Source organism: Mytilus trossulus, unplaced genomic scaffold (assembly GCF_036588685.1).
Source record: "Mytilus trossulus isolate FHL-02 unplaced genomic scaffold, PNRI_Mtr1.1.1.hap1 h1tg000187l__unscaffolded, whole genome shotgun sequence".
Classification (NCBI taxonomy): Eukaryota; Metazoa; Mollusca; class Bivalvia; order Mytilida; family Mytilidae; genus Mytilus; species Mytilus trossulus.
In genome coordinates, this window is record NW_026963309.1 from 214740 (window position 1) to 240080 (window position 25341).

At 31.6% G+C, this 25341-nt stretch overlaps 1 protein-coding gene and 1 long non-coding RNA gene across 2 annotated transcripts in view; both read right to left on the reverse strand.

Moving 5' to 3' along the window:
* LOC134700867 (ankyrin repeat domain-containing protein 50-like) overlaps positions 1 to 15418 on the reverse strand; it is a 42900-nt gene extending 27482 nt beyond the window's left edge. The window contains exons 1-9 of the mRNA XM_063562023.1: positions 15365 to 15418; positions 8258 to 8356; positions 7364 to 7462; positions 6470 to 6568; positions 4288 to 4386; positions 3391 to 3489; positions 2342 to 2440; positions 1457 to 1555; positions 808 to 909 (exon numbers count right to left, since the gene is read on the reverse strand). Coding sequence (XP_063418093.1) covers positions 808 to 909; positions 1457 to 1555; positions 2342 to 2440; positions 3391 to 3489; positions 4288 to 4386; positions 6470 to 6568; positions 7364 to 7462; positions 8258 to 8356; positions 15365 to 15418 — 849 coding nt within the window. The remainder of the gene's footprint in view (positions 1 to 807; positions 910 to 1456; positions 1556 to 2341; positions 2441 to 3390; positions 3490 to 4287; positions 4387 to 6469; positions 6569 to 7363; positions 7463 to 8257; positions 8357 to 15364) is intronic.
* Positions 15419 to 17526: 2108 nt separating this feature from the next.
* Positions 17527 to 24993, reverse strand: LOC134700904 (uncharacterized). The gene is made up of 3 exons (XR_010103986.1): positions 24905 to 24993; positions 20005 to 20028; positions 17527 to 17614 (listed from the first exon to the last, which is right to left on the reverse strand). It is a non-coding gene; the product is annotated as an uncharacterized LOC134700904 (long non-coding RNA).
* Between the last annotated feature and the right edge of the window lie 348 nt (positions 24994 to 25341).

Genomic DNA, 25341 nt, shown 5'->3' on the forward strand with positions numbered 1-25341 from the left:
TAGTTAAAGAAAGTTATTAAAATTTTTAAAAACTTTAACCACAGAGTAAATGTAATGTTTCCCCACAGAAAAACTAAGTCCATTTAAAAGTAAAATACGGAAAAAATGGATTTATTTTTTTACAAAATTTACTTCTGGATACCATCTTATGATCAGAAATAAGCTTCTGTCCAATTATGGTACAAACCCAGGATAGTTTAAGAAAGTTATTAAAATTTTAAAAACTTAAACCACAGAGTGAATGTTATGTTTCCAGGCAGAAAAAACTAAGTCCATTTATAAGTAAAATATGGAAAAAATCGAATTTTATTTTTACAAAATTTACTTCTGGATACTATCTTATCATCATAAACAAGCTTTTGTCCAAGTTTGGTAGAAATCCAGTATAGTTCAAGAATGTTATTAAAATTTCAAAAACTTTAACCACAGAGTGAATATATGTGGACGCCGCCGCCGCCGCCGGAAAGTAGGATCGCTTAGTCTCGCTTTTTTGATTAAAGTCGAAGGCTCGACAAAAAACAATCAGTTTTAAGAAAACTGTGTTCATTCATTAAGTGTATTAATAAAAAGGTTAGTCCCTCCATGTAAACGTTAAGCACAGACTGATTTCTTCATATTTAGTTTAACCTGTTTATTATACAGATATTTCATCATACGGTTGTACTTTATTATATATTATCTGCATTTGTTTACCCTCAACTATTGTATTTGTATTTATATTGTAATTGTACTTTCTCTGTTGACTTGTTTTTAGTTTTTAGAGAATAAAATATCCATCTATCTAATAAGAATAAAACTGAATGCTACCTCCAATGATTTCACCCAAGTACTGCATCCTTGATCTATCAACCATTTTGTTGTATCAATCCGTTCATACTCAGCAGCATGATGTAAAGCTGTTTGTCCACGCTATAACAATATAAAAATATAAACATGTTAATGGTGTGTGATAACAAAATCATGAGAGGAGTCAAACAATTTACCAAACGTAAGAAATATAACATCGGGTAAGAAAATATCCATTTATATTTGTGTATAAACTATTAAATGGTAGATTAAGATATATAAATTCAATGCATATTTTCTGATTCAGTAAAACAAAACAGGTAAAAAAATAGTAAACTCTTAATTATATAAGTGTAACAAGTCAAATAATAGCAACCCTCACTTTATATAAGTCTTACAGTATTTGTTGTCCATTTAACATGATTAACAACATGCTTTTATGTTGATTCAGTAGAATGATCAAATTTGAAAAAAAAAATTCTTCAGGAAACATTAAAACGAGTAATATTTTTTGATTCAGTACGAAGAGACAAGAAAAATAAGACCCCACTTTATATAATTCTAACAAATATTTGTTGTCCATAAAACCTGTCTGATTAACAACATGATTTTGTGTAGTTTTGTATAAAGTGGTGTTTGGTCAGAGTAAGGTGATTATATCTATCATTACCACGTCTGTAGTGTCTAACTGACTGCCATGAGTGACGAGGTAAATCACCACCTCCTGGTGTCCTCCCCGAGCGGCCAACATTAATGATGTCCATCCATTCTGTAATATCAACATATAACAGACATCAAAACTTATGTCATAAACTGGACAATGTTGTGTAATAAATATAAACAAAATATAAATCACATGAATCCGTGATCAAAACTGAATAAAATGGTCAGTCACACTTTCATTTATATTCTACATAAACAACAAATAAACAACATGTTTTATTGTGAGATGTCAGAACTTCCATAAGAACTGTCAGGTTAAAAAAAAAATTCTAGAAACATAAACAATATTTTTATCAATAGACTCAGCTGGACAAGACAATTAAAATGAGACCCCACTTTATCTAATTCTAACAAATACTTGTTGTCCATTAAATCTGTCTGATTAACAATGATTACGTAGAATGATCAAAGTTTTTAAAAAAACATTTTTTTTCAAGAAACATTAAAACAAATTATATTTTCTGATTCAGTACAAAGAGACAAGAAAAATAAGACCCCACTTCGTATAATTCTGTGAAGTATTTGTTATTTTTAAAAGACATTTTACATTAAATCTGTAGAATTAATATTATCTGACTAAAGATGTTAACACAACTTTTTTTCATCAATTTATTAAAATCAGATGTTTACAAAATAATTTTTTGTCAAGAAACAAAATAAAACCTTTACTATCTGATTCAGTTCTGTGTTATGAATAAAATGAGACTCCACTTTATATAATTCTAACAAATATATATTGTCCATTAAACCTGTCTGATTAACAACATGATTTTGTGTAGATTCTGTATAAAATGGTGTTTGGTCAGAGTAAGGTGATTATATCTATCATTACCTCGTCTGTGGCATCTAACTGACTGCCGTGAGTGATGAGGTACGTCACCACCTCCAGGTGCCCTTCATCAGCCGCCAACATTAATGGTGTCAATCCGTCCTGTTATATCAACATATAACAGACATCAAAACTTGTGTCATAAACTGGACAATGTTGTGTAATAAATATAAACAAAATATATATCACACGAATCAGTGGTCAAAACTGAATAAAATGACCAGTCACACTTTTATTTATATTCTACATAAACAACAAATAAACAACATAAAATTGAGAATGGAAATGGGGAATGTGTTAAAGAGACAACAACCTGACCAAATAAAAAAACAACAGCAGAAGGTCACCAACAGGTCTTTAATGTAGCGAGAAATTCCCGCACCCGGAGGCGTCCTTCAGCTGGCCCCTAAAGAAATATATATTACATGTTTTTTTGTGAGATGTCAGAACTTCCATCAGAACTGTCAGGTTAAAAACAAACTTTTTTCTAGAAACATAAACAATATTTATATCAATGGACTCAGCTGGACAACACATTTAAAATGAGACCCCACTTTATATAATTCTATCAAATATTTGTTGTCCATTAAACCTGTCTGATTAACAATGATTACATAGAATGATCAAAAGTTTAAAAACATTTTATTTTCAATAAACATTAAAACGAGTTATATTTTCTGATTCAGTACGAAGAGACAAGAAAAATGAGACCCAACTTAATATAATTCTGTCAAATATTTGTCATTTTTAAAAGATGTTTTACATTAGATCTGTAGAATTAATATTATCTAACTAAAGATGTTAACACAACTTTTTTCTCATCAACTTCTCTTTAAAATCAGATGTTTATAAAATAATTTTTCATCAGGAAACAAAATAAAACCTTAACTATCTGATTCAGTTCTGTGTTACGAATAAAATGATAGCCCACTATATATAATTCTAACAAGTATTTGTTGTCCAATAAGCCTGTCTGATTAACAACATGATTTTGTGTAGATTCTGTATAAAGTGGAGTTAAGTCAGAGTAAGGTGATTATATCTATCATTACCTCGTTTGAGGCTTCTAATTCACTGCCGTGAGTAACGAGGTACATCACAACCTCCAGGTGTCCTTCCTCAGCGGCAAAAATTAATGGTGTCTGTCCATACTGTAATATGGACATATAACAGACATCAAAACTTGTGTTTATAAACTGGACAATGTTGGGTAATAAACATAAACAAAATATATATCAAATAAATCAGTGGTCAAAACTGAATAAAATGGCCAGTCATACTTGTATTTATATTCTACATCACAACAAATAAACAACATGTTTTATTGTGAGATGTAAGAACTTTCATCAGAACTCTGACGTTAACAAAAACTTTTTTCTAGAAACATAAACAATATTTATATCAATGGACTCAGCTGGACAAGACAATTAAAATGAGATCCCACTTTATATACTTCTATCAAATATTTGTTGTCCACTAATTAAACCTGTCTGATTCACAATGATTACGTAGAATGATCAAGTTTAAAAAAAAAATATAATCAAGAAACATTAAACAATGTTAAAACGAGTTATATTTTCTGATTCAGTACAAAGAGACAAGAAAAATGAGATCTCACTTTATATAATTCTGTCAAATATTTCTTATTTTTAAAAGATGTTTTCCATTAGATCTGTAGAATTAACATTATCTAAAAAAAGATGTTAACACAACTTTTTCTCATCAACTTCTCATTAAAATCAGATGTTAACAAAATAATTTTTCGTCAAGAAACAAAATAAAACCTTTACTATCTGATTCAGTTTTGTGTTACGAATAAAATGAGACTCCACTTTATATAATTCTAACAAATATTTGTTGTCGATTAAACCTGTCTGATTAACATGTTTTGTGTAGATTCTGTATTAAGTGGAGTTTAGTCAGAGTAAGGTGATTATATCTATCATTACCATGGATGTAGCATCTAACTGACTGCCGTGAGTGACCAGGTGTGTCACCACCTCCAGGTGTCCGAACTGAGCCGCCCACATTAATGGTGTCCTTCCACCCTGTAATATCAACATTTAAAAGACATCAAAACTTGTTTCATTAACTGGACAATATTGGGTAATAAACATAAACAAAATATATATCACATGAATCAGTGGTCAAAACTGAATAAAATGGCCAGTCACACTTGAATTTATATTCTACATAAACAACAAATAAACAACATGTTTTATTGTGAGATGTCAGAACTTCCATCAGAACTGTCAAGTTAAAAAAACCACTTTTTTCTAGAAACATAAACAATAGTTATATCAGTGGACTCAGCTGGACAAGACAATTGTGAGACCCCACTTTATATAATTCTAACAAATACTTGTTGTCCATTAAATCTGTCTGATCATGGCAGTATTATATTGACAGGAACTACTACGACCTGACTTCAAACGTTTCATCTGCGATGCCGTGTCCAATTTAATGACATGTTAATTAGCTTGAAACATGGCACGTTATTTACATACCAGCGTGTGATGCCCTACAATTTTGTCGGTCTCGGTTGCAATCGGGATTACGGAAATAAACGAAGAAATTGAAGGTTGTGATAAATTCTTTGGAAACAGCAATCGGCAAACCTCGGCAGATTCCGATACTTAACTGCCGATTGACTGATTGGTGAATTAATGCGAGTCATCATTAATGCTATAGAAAAACACATTGACGATGGAAATTTGTATCAAATTTATTGAATAAACGTTATTTTCGGTAGACATTGCACTAAATGTAAATATATTTTAGACGATTGTAAATGATAGTTCTGATAAAATCAAAAGATCAAAGAAATTTCAAATACATGTAGGAATTATTTAGATTCGCTCTAAATCCAGGGTAAGATCATTGGTTGGTATATATACGAATGTTCAGCTGAACCCCGATGTGTTCAAAATATTCTTTTAATACTGCGACTCAGGGATTTTTTTAGTGACATTATACTAATTCTTGTGCGACTGTTCAATAATATTTACCAGTATCATTTGGTCGGATAGTCATAACATATTTTAGAGGACAAAAATGTATTATCTAAATATCTATTTAACGTAGTTAGATCTATGTTTTCTTCTGCTGTATTTTGTTGATTGGTACTTGCTCGATTAATTTTCGTATTGTAAACTGGAAATTTCTACTTTCCAGGATAATCCAGTAACTTAACCATATATTTAACTCTTAACTTCACAGTTTTAATATTTATCAAATATATTTATTGTTTACCGGCGGTAACCGGAACACACCTTAATCGCGATTTAAACTTCACCACAAACTAATAAAATAATGTCACTCACTATTTCAAAGCGTTGTAGAATAATTAATTCTGGGCCGATTTTCATTTTGTATGCATCAGTCAAATTGTTTAAATAAGTTGTTCAAGAATAAAGGTCTACCGACGCGATTCAAATAAGTAAAGGTGTTTTCCGACAGGTACTATTGTTAAGCTGTCTCGATTAAAACCACGTGATTGATAAGAAGTATCTCTGGTCAATTTATGACGGCGGCATCGCACATGGTCACAAAGGAATATTAACGATAACATACTAATTAGTCAGTTTCCATATCTTTTCTACAGAGCTCCCCGGGTTATAAATAAGTGCTAATAAGTCGTTGTAGTTCCTGTCAATATAATACTTCCATGGTCTGATTAACAATGATTACGTAAAATGATCTAAAGTTTTAAAAACAATATTTTTTTCAAGAAACATACAAGCAAGTAATATTTTCTGATTCAGTACGAAGAGAAATTAAGAACCGACTTTATATAATTCTGTCAAATATTTGTTATTTTTAAAAGATGTTTTACATTAAATCTGAAGAATTTCAATTATCTGACTAAAGATGTTAACACAACTTTTTCTCATCAACTTATTAAAATCAGATGCAACAAATTTAAACCTTTACTATCTGATTCAGTTCTGTGTTACGAATAAAATGAGAGCCCACTTTATATAATTCTTACGAATAAAATGAGAGCCCACTTTATATAATTCTAACAAGTATTTGTTGTCTCTTTAACCTGTCTGATTAATAACATGATTTTGTGTAGATTCCGTATAAAGTGGTGTTTGGTCAGAGTAAGGTGATTATATCTATCATTACCACGTCTGTAGCGTCTAACTGACTGCCCTGACTGACGAGGTACCTCACCACCTCCAGGCGTCCTCTCTCAGCGGCCAACATTAATGGTGTACTTCCACCCTGTAATACCAACATATAACAGACATCAAAACTTGTGTCATAAACGGGACAATGTTGTGTAATAAATATAAACAAAATTTATATCACATGAAGCAGTGGTCAAAACTGAATAAAATGACCAGTCACACTTGTATTTTTATTCTACATAAACAACAAATAAACAACATGCTTTATTGTGAGATGTCAGAACTTCCATCAGAACTGTCAGGTTAAAAAAAAAAAAAAATTTCTAGAAATATAAACAATATTTATATCAATGGACTCAGCTGGTCAAGACAATTAAAATGAGATCCCATTTCATATAATTCTAACAAATATGTGTTGTCCATTTAATCTGTCTGATTAACAATGATCGAGTAGAATGATCAAAAGTTAAAAAAAAAAAAATCAAGAAACATTAAAACGAGTTATATTTTCTGACTCAGTAAGAAGAGACAAGAAAAATGAGACCCTACTTTATATAATCATGATAATTCTGTCAAGTATTTGTTATTTTTAAAAGATGGTTTACATTAGATCTGTAGAATTGATGTTATCTAACTAAAGATATTAACACAACTCGTTCTTTTTAACTTCTCATTAAAATCAGATGTTTACAAAATAATTTTTATTCAAGAAACAAAATAAAACCTTAACTATTTGATTCAGTTCTGTGTTACCAATTGAGAGCGCACTTTATATAATTCTGACAAATATTTGTTGTCCATTTAACCTGTCTGATTAACAACATGACTTTGTGTAGATTCTGTATAAAGTGGTGTTTGGTCAGAGTAAGGTGGTTATATCTACCATTACCATGAATGTAGCATCTAACTGACTGCCGTGAGTGACGAGGTACGTCACTACCTCCAGGTGTCCTTCACCAGCGGCCAACATTAATGGTGAACTACCAACCTGTAATATCAACATATAACAGGCATCAAAACTTGTGTCATAATCTGGACAATGTTGTGTAATGAACAAAAACAAAATATATATCACATGAATCAGTGGTCAAAACTGAATAAAATGACCAGTCACACTTTTATTTATATTCTACATACACAACAAATAAACAACATGTTTTATTGTGAGATGTCAGAACTTCCATCATAACTGTCAGGTTAACAAAAACTTTTTTCTAGAAACATAAACAATATTTATATCAATGGACTCAGCTGGACAAGACAATTAAAATGAGATCCCACTTTATATAATTCTATCAAATATTTGTTGTCCATTAAACCTGTTTGATTAACAATGATTACGTAGAATGATCAACAGCTTAAAAAAAAAATAATCAAGAAACATTAAACAATGTTAAAACGAGTAATATGTTCTGATTCAGTATGAAGAGACAAGAAAAATGAGACCTCACTTTATATAATTCTGTCAAATATTTCTTATTTTTAAAAGATGTTTTACATTAGATCTGTAGAATTAACATTATCTAACTAAAGATGTTTACACAACTTTTTCTCATCAACTTCTCATTAAAATCAGATGTTAACAAAATAATTTTTCGTCAAGAAACAAAATAAAACCTTAACTATCTGATTCAGTTCTGTGTAACGAATAAAATGCGACCCTACTTTATATAATTCTAACAAATATTTGTTGTCGATTAAACCTATCTGATTAACATGTTTTTGTGTAGATTCTGTATAAAGTGGTGTTTCGACAGAGTAAGGTGATTATATCTATCATAACCTTGTTTGTAGCGTCTAATTGACTGCCGTGAGTGATTAGGTACGTCACCACCTCCAGGTGTCCGAACTGAGCCGCCCACATTAATGGTGTCCTTCCACCCTGTAATATCAACATATAACAGACATCAAAACTTGTGTCATAAACTGGTCAATGTTGTGTAATAAATATAAACAAAATATATATCACATGAATCAGTGGTCAAAACTGAATAAAATGGCCAGATACTCTTTTATTGATATTCTACATAAACAACAAATAAACAACATGTTTTATTGTGAGATGTCAGAACTTACATCATAACTGTCAGGTTAAAAAAAATGTTTTAAAGAAACAAACAATATTTATATCAATGGACTCAGCTGGACAAGACAATTAAAATGATACCCCAATTTATATAATTCTGTCAAATATTTGATGTTCATTAAACATGTCTTATTAACAATAATGACCTAGAATAATCAAAAGTTTTAAAACATTTTTTTTTCAAGAAACATTAAAATGAGTAATATTTTCTGATTCAGTACAAAGAGACAAAAAAATAAGACCCCACTTTAATATAATTCTGTCAAGTATTTGTTATTTTAAAAAAAATGTTTTACATTAGATCTGTAGGATTAACATTATTAAACTAAAGAAGTTAACACAACTTTTCCTCATCAATTTCTCATTAAAATCAAATGTTTACAAAAAAGAATTTCGTCAAGAAACAAAATAAAACCTTAACAATCTGATTCAGTTCTGTGTTGCGAATAAAATGAGACCCCACGTTATATAATTCTAACAAATATGTGTTGTCCATTAAATCTGTCTGATTAACAGTATTTTGTGTCGATTCAAAATAATGATCAAAGCTTAGAAAATATTTAGTGGTATTTCTGTGTAAAATGTTTGGTGTCTACCAGCTGCCTCATATCTTATGAGTTGTTGTGAATAAGGGTAATATAGCAATGGTGTATGTTTGTGGTGAGTGTAAGGGTAATATAGCAATGGTGTATGTTTGTTGTGAGTGTAATAATGTCATTGCTATGTTACATGTTAGTGTTGAGTATACAAGTGTCTTTACTACGTCACATGTTGGTGTTGAGTATAAGAGTGTCATTGCTATGCCACATGTTGGTGTTGAGTATAAGAGTGTCATTGCTATGCCACATGTTTGTGTTGAGTATAAGAGTGTCATTGCTATGTCACATGTTGATGTTGAGGTAAAGAGTTTCATTGCTATGTCACATGTTGGTGTTGAGTATAAGAATTTCATTGCTGTGTCACATGTTGATGTTGACTATAAGAGTGTCATTGCTATGTCACATGTTGGTGTTGAGTATAAACGTGTCATTGCTGTCACATGTTGGTGTTGAGTATAATAGTGTCATTGCTATGTCACATGTTGGTGTTGAGGTAAAGAGTTTCATTGCTATGTCACATGTTGGTGTTGACTATAATAGTGTCATTGTCATGTCAGATGTTGATGTTGACTATAAGAGTGTCATTGCTAAGTGACATGTTGGAAATGAGCCCCCCCCCCCCCCTGGAAATACGATGTCATCATTATGGAACTGTTTCAAAAGATATAAAAATGATCCAAATAAATCTGAAGTTCACTGGTGCAATTGCTTTAAATATCTTATCAATTAAATATATAACAGTTCAATTTGAAATCCATTTGAATCAAGGTAAGTTTATAAAGATGATCTGTTGAAAAATTACACAATGGATGATTTTTTCAGTGGTTGATATGGCAAGCAACTTTGCTATTTAATCTAACTACAAGATATCTCATTAACTTTATAAGACATCTATATAATAGTTAATTAGATATCTTATATAGTTTGTAAGATATCTTATAAAGTTTATAAGATATCTCATATAGTTTTCTTTATCAGATAACTTATAAATTATATAAGATATTCTTTAAACTATATCATGTATATGATATATATCTTATAAACTATATGGTCCGAGACCACAATTGTCGTCCCTTGATTTTCGTTGTTCACGAATATAGTCCCTAGTGTTAACAGTGGGTTACTTGCCAATAATTTTTATACCCCTTCCAAATTTATTTCTCCGAGTTTAATGCCTCAAATTGTAAGTAGGGGGGTGAAATTACACTGTAAAAAAATTTGGGTCCCGAATTTTACAGGAAAGTAGTGATTTGGTCCAGCTGAAAAAGGTTAAAAATTAGCACTTCGGAAGCTGTCAAAAGATTTCGAGACACCTTAAACACAAAATTGTCCATATTTTGAGTTAGAGGCGATGAAGTTTTCTATAATTTTGATATAATTTGTCTCAAAAGTAGTACAACACACTGTAAAAGTTTCATTGAGAAAGCGCAGGTGGGATTTTTTTTATTTTCATTTATGTTCTAAAAGAAATGCACTACGAATTAATTGTGTTCTCGGACCTAAGAGGTGAAGTCTGTAAATATAGAATCTGTACTTTGGCAACTTCCCTAAATGATTTGGTGGTGTCACTTTGTCAAATAGCATGAAACTAAAGGATTTAAACTTTTATTTTATAGAATTTCTGCAAAAATTACCAATTTTGGCATTTTATGGTCAAAATAGGCATTTTAAGGCTTTTTCAATATTGATGCATTCATGGCATCCTGACTTTCTATCTGACAGGTTTTCATGTGTCAATACTTGTGTTTCTATGCCTTTATCTAGTTCTTTTACTTGTTTATGAACTCAGAATCTACAGAAAAGAAGATTATCTCAGATAATATGTACAAATTGTGTTGAATAAATGACCCATGTCTAACGCCCTGTTTGGATGAAGTCAAAAGTGGGGTTCTTGGTACATAAAATTTGAAGTCTACAATAAAGACCTCACTAAATTTGTATCAAAAGCACTTTACAATGTCTAATGTACCTGTTCCATTTCACATAATATCTTTCTCTTCTTCTGTAGGATAGCAAGTGGTTTAAATATAAGCCTGTTGAGACTAAATTTGCATTCAAGTTTTTCATTAAAAAGGCAAAAATCTTTGTATCAGACCATACTGTCTGTAAGAAAAGTTAATTGCAAGAGCCTTTTTGTGCTCAGATTTGTTGTATCATGTCACATGAGTATAGAAATGATAAAAATGACACAATTTTTTATTTCTTATAGCCTCAATATGCATTTTTTAATGTAAATATGTGGCCCGCCCTAAATTGACCCTTATTTTTTACCAGTCTTGCTTGGCTTAAGACCCTTTTAAAGTAATATGATATGTTATTTGTAACTTTTCTTTCTATTTAAAGTACATTCAATACATATGTAAGGATTATTTATAACCAAAAAGCTTCACAAATTTAAAATTGCTGGAATATATTACAACTTTATGCAAGGCCCCCTTTCATTGAAAAACCTCAATTTTTAGGCCCAGGCTAATATAAATTTGACTTTTGAATAATTATGCTAAGTCTGATAAATCAAATGAGTACTCTATTGCTTTTAGTACATAATAAATGATATATTAGGGCATTTGAAAAGTATTTTTTTGCAATATTTTAATTTTCAAAGCCCAAAATGTTGATAGTTGAAATTTTTCAATTTTAACGTCAAAATTTAACACGCAAAGATGAGTATAGAATTTAACATATTGTCTTTAATATATATCCTATTGTTATGAAACTTTGCAAGCAGTGTTATAATTTATTAAGCTTTGGTCATACCAGGTTTTTTTAAGATTTGTCAACTCTTTCTATCCTATTAGGTCCGAGACCACAATTGTCGTCCCTTGATTTTCGTTGTTCACGAATATAGTCCCTAGTGTTAACAGTGGGTTACTTGCCAATAATTTTTATACCCCTTCCAAATTTATTTCTCCGAGTTTAATGCCTCAAATTGTAAGTAGGGGGGTGAAATTACACTGTAAAAAAATTTGGGTCCCGAATTTTACAGGAAAGTAGTGATTTGGTCCAGCTGAAAAAGGTTAAAAATTAGCACTTCGGAAGCTGTCAAAAGAATATTGTCCATATTTTGAGTTAGAGGCGATGAAGTTTTCTATAATTTTGATATAATTTGTCTCAAAAGTAGTACAACACATTGTAAAAGTTTCATTGAGAAAGCGCAGGTGGGATTTTTTTTATTTTCATTTATGTTCTAAAAGAAATGCACTACGAATTAATTGTGTTCTCGGACCATATTTTTTACATAATTTTGCAGAAGAATTGTCTCCATTTTTGACATTCTTTTTCCAAAAATCTATTGATACTGGTAAAATCCCAAATGATTGGAAGCAGGCTAATGTTGTACCTATATTTAAAAAAGGTGACAAGCATAACGCTATTAATTATAGACCAGTTTCATTAACTGCAATATGTTGCAAAATTTTAGAACATATTTTAACAAGCAACATAAGGAAACACCTTACAACTAATAACATATTAAATGATAGTCAGCATGGGTTTAGAAGCAAAAGGTCTTGTGAGACCCAACTTATCATCAGCATACAAGATCTTGCTAAATCATTGGGATATGGTAACCAAATAGATGTCATACTTTTAGATTTTTCCAAAGCTTTCGATAAAGTCCCCCATAAAAGATTAGCCCAGAAATTAGAATTTTATGGTATTAGAAATCAAAATTTAAATCGGATAAATGACTTTTTAGCTGACAGGCAACAGCAAGTACTACTAAACGGTGTAAAATCTTCAAAATTAGCAGTTGATTCTGGTGTCCCTCAGGGAACAGTTTTAGGCCCAACATTATTTTTACTCTTTATAAATGACCTACCCGAACATGTAACTTGCAATGCAAGACTTTTTGCAGATGACTGTTTATTATATAGAAATGTAAATAATAGTTCTGATGCACAATTACTTCAAAAAGATTTGTCTAGTTTAGTAAAATGGGAAGAGGATTGGCAAATGAATTTTAATCCTGAGAAGTGTTATGTAATTCATATTTCTAAAAAAAGTAAACCTTCCACTTTTGATTATATATTACATAATCATATTTTAGAAGCAGTAAAAGACAGTAAATATTTAGGCGTAACTATAAGCCATGATCTTGATTGGGGAATGCATATTAACAATATTACTTGTAAGGCAAATAAAACCTTAGGTTTTCTTCGTAGGAACTTAAAAAACTGCACACGTAAGGTTAAAAACCTTACGTACACATCACTTGTCCGTCGGTCGTCGAATACTCTTCCCCTGTCTGGGATCCGTACAAAAAACAACACATCACTCAGGTTGAGCAGGTACAGCGTAAGGCAGCCAGGTTTGTCTTCAATGATTATAAAGACAGATCACCTGGAGCAGTTTCAAATTTAATAAAATCATTGGAATGGGAAAATTTAGAATTAAGAAGGAAAAAGGCTAGATTAACTATGCTGTATAAAATAAATTGGGGGTTAGTAGAAGTTCCTAAGGACAAATTAACAATTTCTGATAGACGTACTAGGGGGAAACATAAATTTAGGCAAATATCCACAAATAAAGATTTCTATAAATTTTCATTTTATCCTTCGGACTGGAACTCACTACCTGAAGCAATAGGTATGTCTGACACCCTGGAATCCTTAAAAAGTGGCATATCCACTCTAACACTTGAAGGATCCACAGCAACTTATTAAACTTTAAAGCCACTGTACATAATGTATATATGTTATTGATAACGATTTTTCTTTATCATATTATTTTTAAATTAAGTCCATATGTACATAGCACACAAGTTCCGGGAAGTTTTACACTCCTACCTAGGAGTCTACTCCCGTATTCGGAAGAAGAAGAAGAAGAAAAGATATCTTATATAAAGTATATGTATAAGATATCTTATGTACTATATAAGATATCTTATAATCGATATAAGATATATTCTATATTATATAAGATATCTTATAAAAAAGACTATTCAAGATATCTTATATATCATATAAGCTATATTATTAGAGACATCGTATAGAAATTATCAAATAATTCATATAATATATATTATATAATTTTTTTAAAGTCATAAGAAACGAGTGACCGGTGAAAAATAATGTTCTTCCAATTCTTAAACCAATGCATACAAACATCATAAACTTAGTCTTCTGTGCTCGAATTTATCATTTTTTTCGTGTAAATTTCGTATAATCGTCATTTTTTTTTTCAATCAGTCAGTGTTGTTGTGAAAATATGGCAGGTGATTAAAGTTCGTGTTTTGAAGCCGAAGTTTAACGATTGTCACCTGTATGTCAACGATTGACGAAAAATAAACAAAAAAGCATGGAAATTGAGCACGTGTTTAACATGTAAATTCAGATAATAGTTTATTTTAAGGACATCCATGCGTATTGTGGTCACCTGATTTTTACGAGATGGGTCACACTGAGGTCACCTTGCATACGGAAAATATATCGGGGGAATTGCTTGCTGGAAGGAAGCAATTCAAATAAAGTAAAATTCTTCTAAATATGAATAAATTAAAGAATTTTCTTCAGAAAAAAGTATATGTACATAAGTTTTACAATGAAAACTATCCATTGAGTTATAAAAAACATATGCATTATTTTGTTTTTGATTTGAGGTTTCTTATGACTTTAATATGATATCCTATCAGTGTACAGGTGAAACTTTATAAGATATGTTATATAAAAAATAGTTATAAGATATTTCATATACTTTATGAAATATCTTATAAACTTTAGAAGATATCTTATAAAGTATATAAGATATCTTATAAAGTATATAAGATATCTTATAAAGTATATAAGATATCTTATAAAGTATATATGATATCCTATAAGTATATACGATATCGTATAAGTATATAAGATATCTTATAAAGTATATAAGATATCGTATAAAGTATATAAGATATCTTATAAAATTTATGAACTTTATGAGATATCTTATAAAATTTATGAACTTTATGAGATATCTTATAAAATTTATGAACTTTATGAGATATCTTATTAAATATAGAAGATATCTCATATAATATATAAGATAGCTTTAAAAAATGAAATTATATAAGATATCTTATAAAAATCTTATATATTATGAGATATCTTATATATTATGAGATAATATGAAATTCGAATAGCTAAACGGCTTGCCATAGGTTTATATATGCCTTGTTTACCAAAGTTAAGATAATAGTGCATCATGTACAATGGTATTCATGTATTACATGTATTGCAGGTCTGAATCCAATAACTTCTTCAATCAACTTTATAATATTCATTTTCCGTTTTACAGGAAAATGATATTATTTCGTCCTAGATTGTGTGAACAAAAATTCCCAATTTGATGTTCCAGGGACCCATTTGAAAACACCTAAAATCATCCCTGTATGATCAGGTGTTACATGTCATGTTCAGTACAAGAGTGGTCAATGAATATTGTATGATCAGGAGTCACATGTCATGTTTAGTGCAGGAGTGATTAATGAATGTTGTATAATCAGGTGTCACATGTCATGTTCAGTACAAGAGTGGTTTATAAAGAGTGTTGTATAATCAGGTGTCACATGTCATATTCAGTACAAGAGTGGTAAATGAATGTTGTATACTCAGGTGTTACATGTCATGTTTAGTACTGGAGTGGCAAACAAATGTTGTATAATCAGGTGTTCCAAGTCATGTTCAGTACTGGAGTGGTCAATGCAGGTTGTATAATCAGGTGTTACATGTCATGTTCATTACAAGAGTGGTAAATGCAGTTTGTATAATCAGGTGTTACATGTCATGTTCAGTACAAGAGTGGTAAATGCAGGTTGTATGATCAGGTGTCACATGTCATATTAAGTACAGGAGAGATAAATGTATGTGGTATGATCTGGTGTTACATGTCATGTTCAGTACAGGAGTGGTAAATGTATGTTGTATAATCAGGGGTCACATGTCATGTTCATTACTGGAATGGGTAATGAATGTTGTATGATGTGGTGTCACATGTAATGTTCAGTACAGGAGTGGTATAAGTATGTTGTATGATCAGGTGTCACATGTCATGTTCAGTACATAAGTAATAAATGCATGTTGTATGATCAGGTGTCACATGTCATGTTCAGTACAGTAGTGGTAAATGAATGTTGTATGATGTGGTGTCACATGTCATGTTCAGTACAGGAGTGGTAAACGAATGTTGTATGAACAGGTGTTACATGTCATATTCAGTACAGGAGTGGTAAATGTATGTTGTATAATCAGGGGTCACATGTCATGTTCAGTACAAGAGTGGTAAATGAATGTTGTATGATTAGGTGTTACATGTCATGTTAAGTACAGGAGTGGTAAATGAATGTTATATAATCAGGTGTTACATGTCATGTTCAATACAAGAGTGGTAAATGAATGTTGTATGATCAGGTGTCACATGTCATGTATAGTACAAGAGTGGTTAATGAATGTTGTATAATCAGGTGTTATATGACATGTTCAGTACAAGAGTGGTAAATGTATGTTGTATAATCAGGTGTCACATGTCATGTTCAGTACAGGAGTGGTAAATGCAGGTTGTATGATCTGGCCTTGGAAGGCATAAAACTTTGCTCAGTGCTCGGAGCACAAAAATCATGCTCGAAACATGAAATCCAGCAATTTGATTGGTTGATTTTCGAGTCTGAGTACAAAAATCATGCACGAAAGTTTTATGACCGTGAGGCCAGGTGTCACATGTCATACCGTTATTCAGTACAGGAGAGGTAAATGTATGTGGTATGATCTGGTTTTACATGTCATGTTCAGTACAGGAGTGGTAAATGTATGTTGTATAATCAGGGGTCACATGTCATATTCAGTTCAAGAGTGGTAAATGCAGGTTTTATGATCAGGTGTCACATGTTATATTCAGTAGAGAAGTGGTTAATGCATGTTGTAGAATCAGGTGTCACATGTTATATTCAGTAGAGAAGTGGTTAATGCATGTTGTAGAATCAGGTGTCAAATTGCATGTTTAGAACAGGAGTGGTCAATGAAAGTTGTATGATCAGGTGTCGTGTCTCAAGTCATGGTCATGCAAGAATTTTCTTTGAAACAAAGTAATGTTTTTGTGTAGAATACTATGTTGCGTGTAATAAAGTAAATCAAAATATTTCAGTTGTATACAGTTACGAAGTGTCAGACAGAAACTCTTTGACATACAAACTGGAGTGGTATTCATCAGTGTATTAAGTTAATCACAATATATCATAATACTATGTTTCTTAATTTTTTGAAGACAAGAGTATTTGCAATAAATAGAATGTACACTGAATCACTGAACACTAACAAGGGCAATGTTTAACTGATCCACATTATGTGTATTATATAATAAATATCTGTTAATGTGTTAAACATTTTACTTTACTTACACCTCCTCTCCATTCCAAGTTAGCTCTGTTCTTTACACATAATTCTACCTCTTTTAAATTCCCCTCCTTTGCAGCTGTAACAAGTTTCTGTAAGCAAAACAAAGCTTTTACATTTTCCTCTAGAACATACAAATGTGTTATAAATGTAATAATTGAATTTAACTAGATACATTCTTACAGTTTCAACAGTTTATACCAAATACAGTGATTACCAAGAAGGAGTGAAATTGTTGTCTATAATTTCAGAGGTTTTTTTTTTTAGAAAAGTCTGTAGACAATTGAAATTATGCATCAGTTTTGATATCAGCCTAAGTTTTCAGGGATGATTCCAGGTGTTTTCAAATGGGTCCCATGAACATCAAATTGGGAATTTTTATTCCAATTGGGAATTTTTTAAGCATAAAATCTATAAAGACGAAATAACATTATTTTCCTGTAAAAACGGAAAATGTATATTATTAAGTTTAACCTGTACACTGATGTTCATGTAAGTTGTAACATTTTGAATAATTCTGGATTGGCTACTGTTATTACATGAATATCATTGAACATCATGCACTAGTCTATCATCTTAGCTATAGTTACCTAGACCTATTACAAAAACATATATTTCAGCTAACATAAACCACTGAAAAAAATCATTCATCGGGTATTTTTTCAACAGCAGATCATCTCTATAAATTTAGCTTGATTCAAATGGATTTCAAATTGAACTGGTCAATTGTCGAATTCAAAAAAGCAACTACAAAAGTTCATATACTTAATTGATAAGATATTTAAAGCATTGAACCAGTGTTCTTTAAAATTATTTGGATCGTCATGATCTTCAAAACTTTTGAAATAGTTCCATAATGATGACATCGTATTTAATGAATGTTTTATCATCAACATTATTTTCAAAAAACACTCAAACTTTTGTCTTTTGAGGAAATAATTTCTTTTACAAAACAAGTTTTCATCACATTATATAACTGGCTCTGCTGGGCGATTTGCTTTTACGAGATCGGCGCCTATTAAACTTTATCCATCAATGTTATATCAAAATTTGAATTTGCTCTCTGCCGAGGTCTGCTTTGACACCCATTTTTATCAACCTGCTAGGTGATCTGCTTGTACAAGATCGAATACTCCCATAACATATTATATTAATCAATTGAATTCGGCTGCTAAAATTGTTTGCCACATGTTGACATAATTAAATCGTTGTTAATAAAATGCGTTCGTAAACAGCATTCTTATCCGGATTTTAAAACGTTTTGACAACAAACTATGAAAAATTATAGTTGCCTAAGGTAGCAGTACACAGTTAGGAAAAAAACTTAAAAATGACACTCATAATTTTTAAACACACTCTTTCCCCTCCTGACTAACAAAGAAGGCTTTATAAGTGTGTTATGCATGTATATACTTATAGAAAGAGAATCTTCCATAGATTTGATTTCTAATGGTCATAAGGGTGAAATATAACCCCTTTTGGGTGTAACCATGGCAACAATCTGCATAACTTCTAGCTGCATGTGTATTGCTACCTTAATCGGTGACAGAAACTTTTCCGGAAATATCGATTTTTATTTTATTTTCCTGAACATGCTGAATTGGGAATTCATTTTCATGTACATTTTTTTGGGGCTGTTGGCCGATTTAAGCGACCCTAAACTATATAGTGGATTCATCCCTGGTTTTTGTTGAGGTTTGTGTTGCTCAGTCTTTAGTTTTCTATGTAATGTTTGGAATATAAAAAGAAGATGTGGTATGATTGCCAATGAGACAATTCTACAAAATAAACCAAATGACATAGACATTAACAACTATAGGTCACCGTACAGCCTTCAACAATGATCAAAGCTCATATGGCATAGTCAGCTATAAAAGGCCCTGAAATGACTAATGTAGACTGTTGAATTTTGATTGTTTTTCATTTTTTCCATGGCGTTGTCAGATTCTCTTCGACTTAAAGAGTTGTGAATGTCCTATTGCACAATATCTTACGTTTCTTCTTTTTTTTTGTCTCTTGGAATTTTTTATATTGAAATTCTGTTCACTGTAGTCATTTTGATTTCTCCTGTTCTCCCCCTGAGAATACTGCACGCCTGTATCTTTATGTACAGTTTATAGACAACATAGGTCACATGACACTGACTGACTCTGAGAATACTGCACGCCTGTATCTTTATGTACAGTTTATAGACAACATAGGTCACATGACACTGACCATGCTGACTGAATCTGAGAATACTGCACGCCTGTATCTTTATGTACATTTTATAGACAACATAGGTCACATGACATAAGACACTGACTGACTCTGAGAATACTGCACGCCTGTACCTTTATGTACAGTTTATAGACAACATAGGTCACATGACATAGGTCACATAACACTGACTGACTGAGAATACTACACACCTGTATCTTTATGTACAGTTTATAGACAACATAAGTCACATGACCATTGATTTTTAAGAAGAAAATCTTACCTCATCCCAACTTGCCATTATATCCTGTAAAAGAAAAACACAAAATTTTATCATGTTTGTACACAAGAGTTGTAATTTGAAGAGAAATATTTTAAGGGGCATTAACTACAAGAAACAAAACACAAACATAAAATATAATCATGAAAATTAATGAAATTTTGATCGGTTCTGTTTTGTTAAAGTTTGTAAAAGGGGTTTCTACATTTGACCTCATTACAGTAAAAAACAACATATTCAAAATAATACACAATTTTTCAGCTGTGCATGTGGTACAAATAATGGTTTCAGGGGTGTGGAAATGCTATGCCTGACTCGCCCGACTTGTACAGTTGATCGACCGGACAAGCAATTTTTTGTGTCTTTGTTGCCCGTGGACAAGTAAAACAAGAGGCTCTCAAGAGCCTGTGTCGCTCACCTTGTTCTATGTGCATATTAAACAATGGACACAGATAAATTCATGACAAAATTGTGTTTTGGTGATGATGATGTGTTTGTAGATCTTTCTTTACTGAACATTCGTGTTGCTACAATTATCTCTATCTATAATGAACTTGGCCCAGTAATTACAGTTGAAAATATTTTCTAAAAATTTATGAAAATTGTTAAAAATGACTATAAAGGGCAATAACTCCTTAAGGAGTCAATTGACAATTTTGGTCATGCAGACTTATTTGTAGATCTTAATTTGCTGAACATTATTGCTGTTTACACTTTATCTCTATCTATAACATGTATAAAAACATTCAAGATAATAACAAAAATCTGCAAAATTTCCTTAAAATTACTAATTCGGGGCAGCAACCCAAACAACTGGTTGTCCGATTTGTCTGAAAATTTCAGGGTAGATAGATCTTGACCTAAAAGACAATTTTACCCCACGTCAGATTTGCTCTAAATGCTTTGGTTTCAGGGATATAAGCCAAAATCTACATTTCATCCCTATGTACTATTTTAGCCATCTTGGTTGGTTGGCCAGGTCACGCCACACATTTTTTAAACTAGATACCCCAATAATGATTGTGGCCAAGTTTGGTTAAATTTGGCCTAGTAGTTTCAGAGTAGAAGATTTTTTAAAAAGAATACTAATTTTTTTGAAAAATGGTTAAAAATTGACTATAAAGGGCAATAACTCCTTAAGGGGTCAACTGACAATTTTGGTCATGCTGACTTATTTGTAGATCTTACTTTGCTGAACATTATTGCTGTTTACTGTTTATCTGTATCTATAATAATAATCAAGATAATAACCAAAATCTTCAAAATTTCGTTCAAATTACTAATTTCATGAATTTGGGGGCAGCAACCCAACAACGGGTTGTCAGATTTGTCTGAAAATTTCAGGGTACATAGATCTTTACCTGATAGACAATTTTACCCCATATGTCAGATTTGCTCTAAATGCTTTGGTTTCAGAGTTATAAGCCAAAATCTACATTTTATCCTATGTTCTATTTTTAGCCATGGCGGCCATCTTGGTTGGTTGGCCGGGTCACGCCACACATTTTCTAAACTAGATACCCCAATGATGATTGTGGCCAAGTTTAGTTAAATTTGGCCCAGTAGTTTCAGAGAAGATTTTTGTAAAAGTTTACGGACGACGGACGCCAAGTGATGAGAAAAGCTCACTTGACCTTTCAGGTCAGGTGAGCTAAAAATGATGCTTGACATTGTTGATTTATATAATCATATAGAAAAGTCCCCAAAATCCATTGACAAAAGTAGAAAAAAATATCAAATAACAAGACGAAAACAACCTGTTTTAGTAAAACTCCATCAATGATCAAGACAGATCGTTTTCAAACAAAAAATAGGTATGCGGATCTGGGTTTCATTCATATTCTGTGATTTTTTTTCCCATAGATCCGGGATCGCTGATCAGGTTATTGCAACGGTACACCGGAAATGGTCATTATTAATTTCGAAGACTGATTTCTCAAGAATAAAAATTTGTAAGGGTTCCGCGGAACCCTGTGTCTCGCCTACTTTTGCTGTAAATTGCAGGGTCAACAAAAATGAGGCAAAAAATCAATAAAAATATTCCTCTTGATACTATCCTATGATTGTAAGAAGGTTCTGTCCAAGTTTGGTAAAAATCTAGGACAGTTAATGAATCTAATAAATGTGTTGAAAACTTTAACTGCAGACTGTATGTAATTTTAACTGGAAGAAAATCTAAGTTAATTTAAAAGTAAAATACAGAAAAAATGGAGTTATCTTTATACAAAATTTACTAACTTATGATTATAAATAATCTTCTGTCCAAGTTTGGTACAAACCCAGGATAGTTTAAGAAAGTTATTCAAATTTTAAAAACTTTTACCACAGAGTGAATGTAATGTTTCCCTGCAGAAAAACTAAGTCCATTTAAAAGTAAAATACGGAAAAAATGGATTTATTTTTTTACAAAATTTGCTTCTGGATACTATCTTATGATCATAAACAAGCATCTGTTCAAATTTGGTACAAACCAAGGATAGCTTAAGAAAGTTATTAAAATTTAAAAAACTTTAACCACAGAGTGATTGTAATGTTTCCCCGCAGAAAAAACTAAGTCCATTTAAAAGTAAAATACGGAAAAAATGGATTTATTTTTTTATAAAATTTGCTTCTGGATACTATCTTATGATCATAAACAAGCATCTGTCCAAGTTTGGTACAAACCAAGGATAGTTTAAGAAAGTTATTAAAATTCTAAAAACTTTAACCACAGAGTGAATGTAATGTGTCCCCGCAGAAAAACTAAGTCCATTTAAAAGTAAAATACGGAAAAAATAAAATTTTATTTTTACAAAATTGACTTCTGAATACTATCTTATGATCATAAACAATCTTCTGTCCAAGTTTGGTAGAAATCCAGTATATTTTAAGAAAGTTATTAAAATTTCAAAAACTTTAACCACAGAGTGAATATTTGTGGACGCCGACGCCGCCGACGACGACGGAATGTAGGATCGCTTAGTCTCCCTTTTTCGACTAAAGTCGAAGGCTCGACGAAAACTAAATGACCGGTCGAGATGGGTAAGCATCTTAAGATAGGTCATCGCTTGGAAGTCAAGAAACGGAAATCAGAGGTGACAAAGCACAAATATCATGAAAAAAAAATTAGAGGATTTTAAAGTTCTATAAAAAAATTATTTTGCTTAGGTATTTTAAATAGATCCCAAATTTACAATTGGTCCACCAAAAGTTTTTTGGGGAGTAAAAGGAGGGGGTGCAAACAACAATTCCATAATTCATCAATTATTTGGTTTTCATCCCTTCATTAACTTTAAAACTTTGCTCTGGCTCACAGTGATAAAAATACAAGCCATGATATAATCTCCCAGGTTCATGTAAGCTAGCATTGAAAAACATTGCAACATTGCCCTCTAGATTCTTTAATTTAGAGCTGGGTTTTTTTTGTTTTTTTTATAGCTCATAGTGGTCTATACTCCACTGCTGATTATTTTCGCGTGTGTAACAATTCACAATTTTCATTGAATAAAGTATACATGCGAAATATTTTGGAAGTTATTATTTTGGCGGATTCATAACTTTAATCATACCTTTGCATGTTCACTTGCGGTATTTAATTCTGAGATTTTATTTTATCCTCGAAAATTTACACGCGCGACATGTGAAAAGTTACACCCCTGTTTTAGTTATAAAGTCCCGTATTAAATTCAAAAAGTTTTAATCTTATTGTCATCAAAAAGTATTCAGATCGTTCAACCATTATAAGAAACAACTATGTTAAGTTTCATGAAATTTGGATGAGTTGTTCTCAAGTTATGAACAGACAGATGGACAAACGGACATTTGTATACCATAATACGTCCAGTCAAAATTTTGACCGGCGTATAAAAAACAAACACAGAACTGCCACAACATTACTTTCAATATTTGAATTGCATTTATTTTGTTGATATTTTGATACCTTGCCTAGCTACAAGCTTTTTGTAATAATATATATATGTACTTGGTTTTTTTGCTTGGTTCCGTGAAATTACTATTGCACAATCGATTACTGGTAACAAGTAAGAATATAGCGATCTTCTGATGAGACTTTCCTTGTAGTGTTGTTCATATCCTCTCAGATCACCTAGTTACAATTCAGGTTGTGAGTGCGAGTTTTTGTTTTAAACAACTTTTATTTTTCTTAATAGTCAAATTGAGCATGGAAATGGGGAATGTGTCAAAGAGACAACAATCAGACCAAAGAACAGACAACAGCCGAAGGCCACTTATGGGTCTTCAATACAGCGAGAAACTCCTGCACCCGCAGTCGTGTTTTAGTTTACTTGAACATTTGTAGTGTCCTTTTTCTTATATACATAATAGGTCGATTTTTTTGTTGCCTTTGCTATAGATACTCTAGGGGTACTCCTTGATCTAAGTCGTGCTTCTGTGATTCCCTATATAATCAACAAAAATTTTACCACGAATAGGGGGGGGGGGGGGGGGCTGGGACCCCCAGCCCCCCCTTCCCCCCTGGATCCGCCTATGAAATGATGTGGAAAGTGTGTGTTCACAGTTTCGGTATGCAGGTTTAGTTATCTTATGTTGTTCCTCGTAAAGATAACATTTACATAATAGCATGCCCCTAGATATTTGGACAGGATTTACTTCTGCTAAATGAAAAACATCATCTTGAGTAAACACGGCTGATATTTAATTTTTTTTTTACAAAAAACATGGTGCCAATTTTACGTGACGGCAACTATAAGGTTGCAAGTACTGACATAACCTACATGTTTTTACGGTCTCAAAAAAGCAAATGTAAGTCTGTACAAGTGGATACTAGTTTCTTAGTTTTCATGTTATTTTTAAGTGTCTTACATCATGCATGTTATACATTTTTTTCACTCCAGTTTATAACCAAAGTATTAACCATGATAACAGTTTTTGACAGTAAACTTACTTGGTCTAGTTCAGTATTTTTGTGATTTACTTATTATTACAGGGCAAATATAAGTCGAGGGAATGAGACCAACGTACGTTATCATAATTTGTACATGTCCATTGTATGTATGTTCTGTATCTCTCTCCTTTAGTAGGAGCACCACCATGGGTTAAATTGACTATTTTGTTGAAACTAGTGCAATGGTCAAGAAATATTTGTATGATTTAATCGTGAATTTCAAAATCTGTCCACTCATGATCCAATTATGATTTCAATTAACTGTTGTATTGATAGGATGGATATAAGCACTATAGCGATCCTAGACCTTTACGTATAAAATGGGATAAAATTGATAAACAAAAATATGAAAATTTACTACAAGAGAGATTAACTGAATTTAATGATGTGGCTGTGGTTGAAACTGCTGAAAATATAGAGAACATTTTAACAAAATT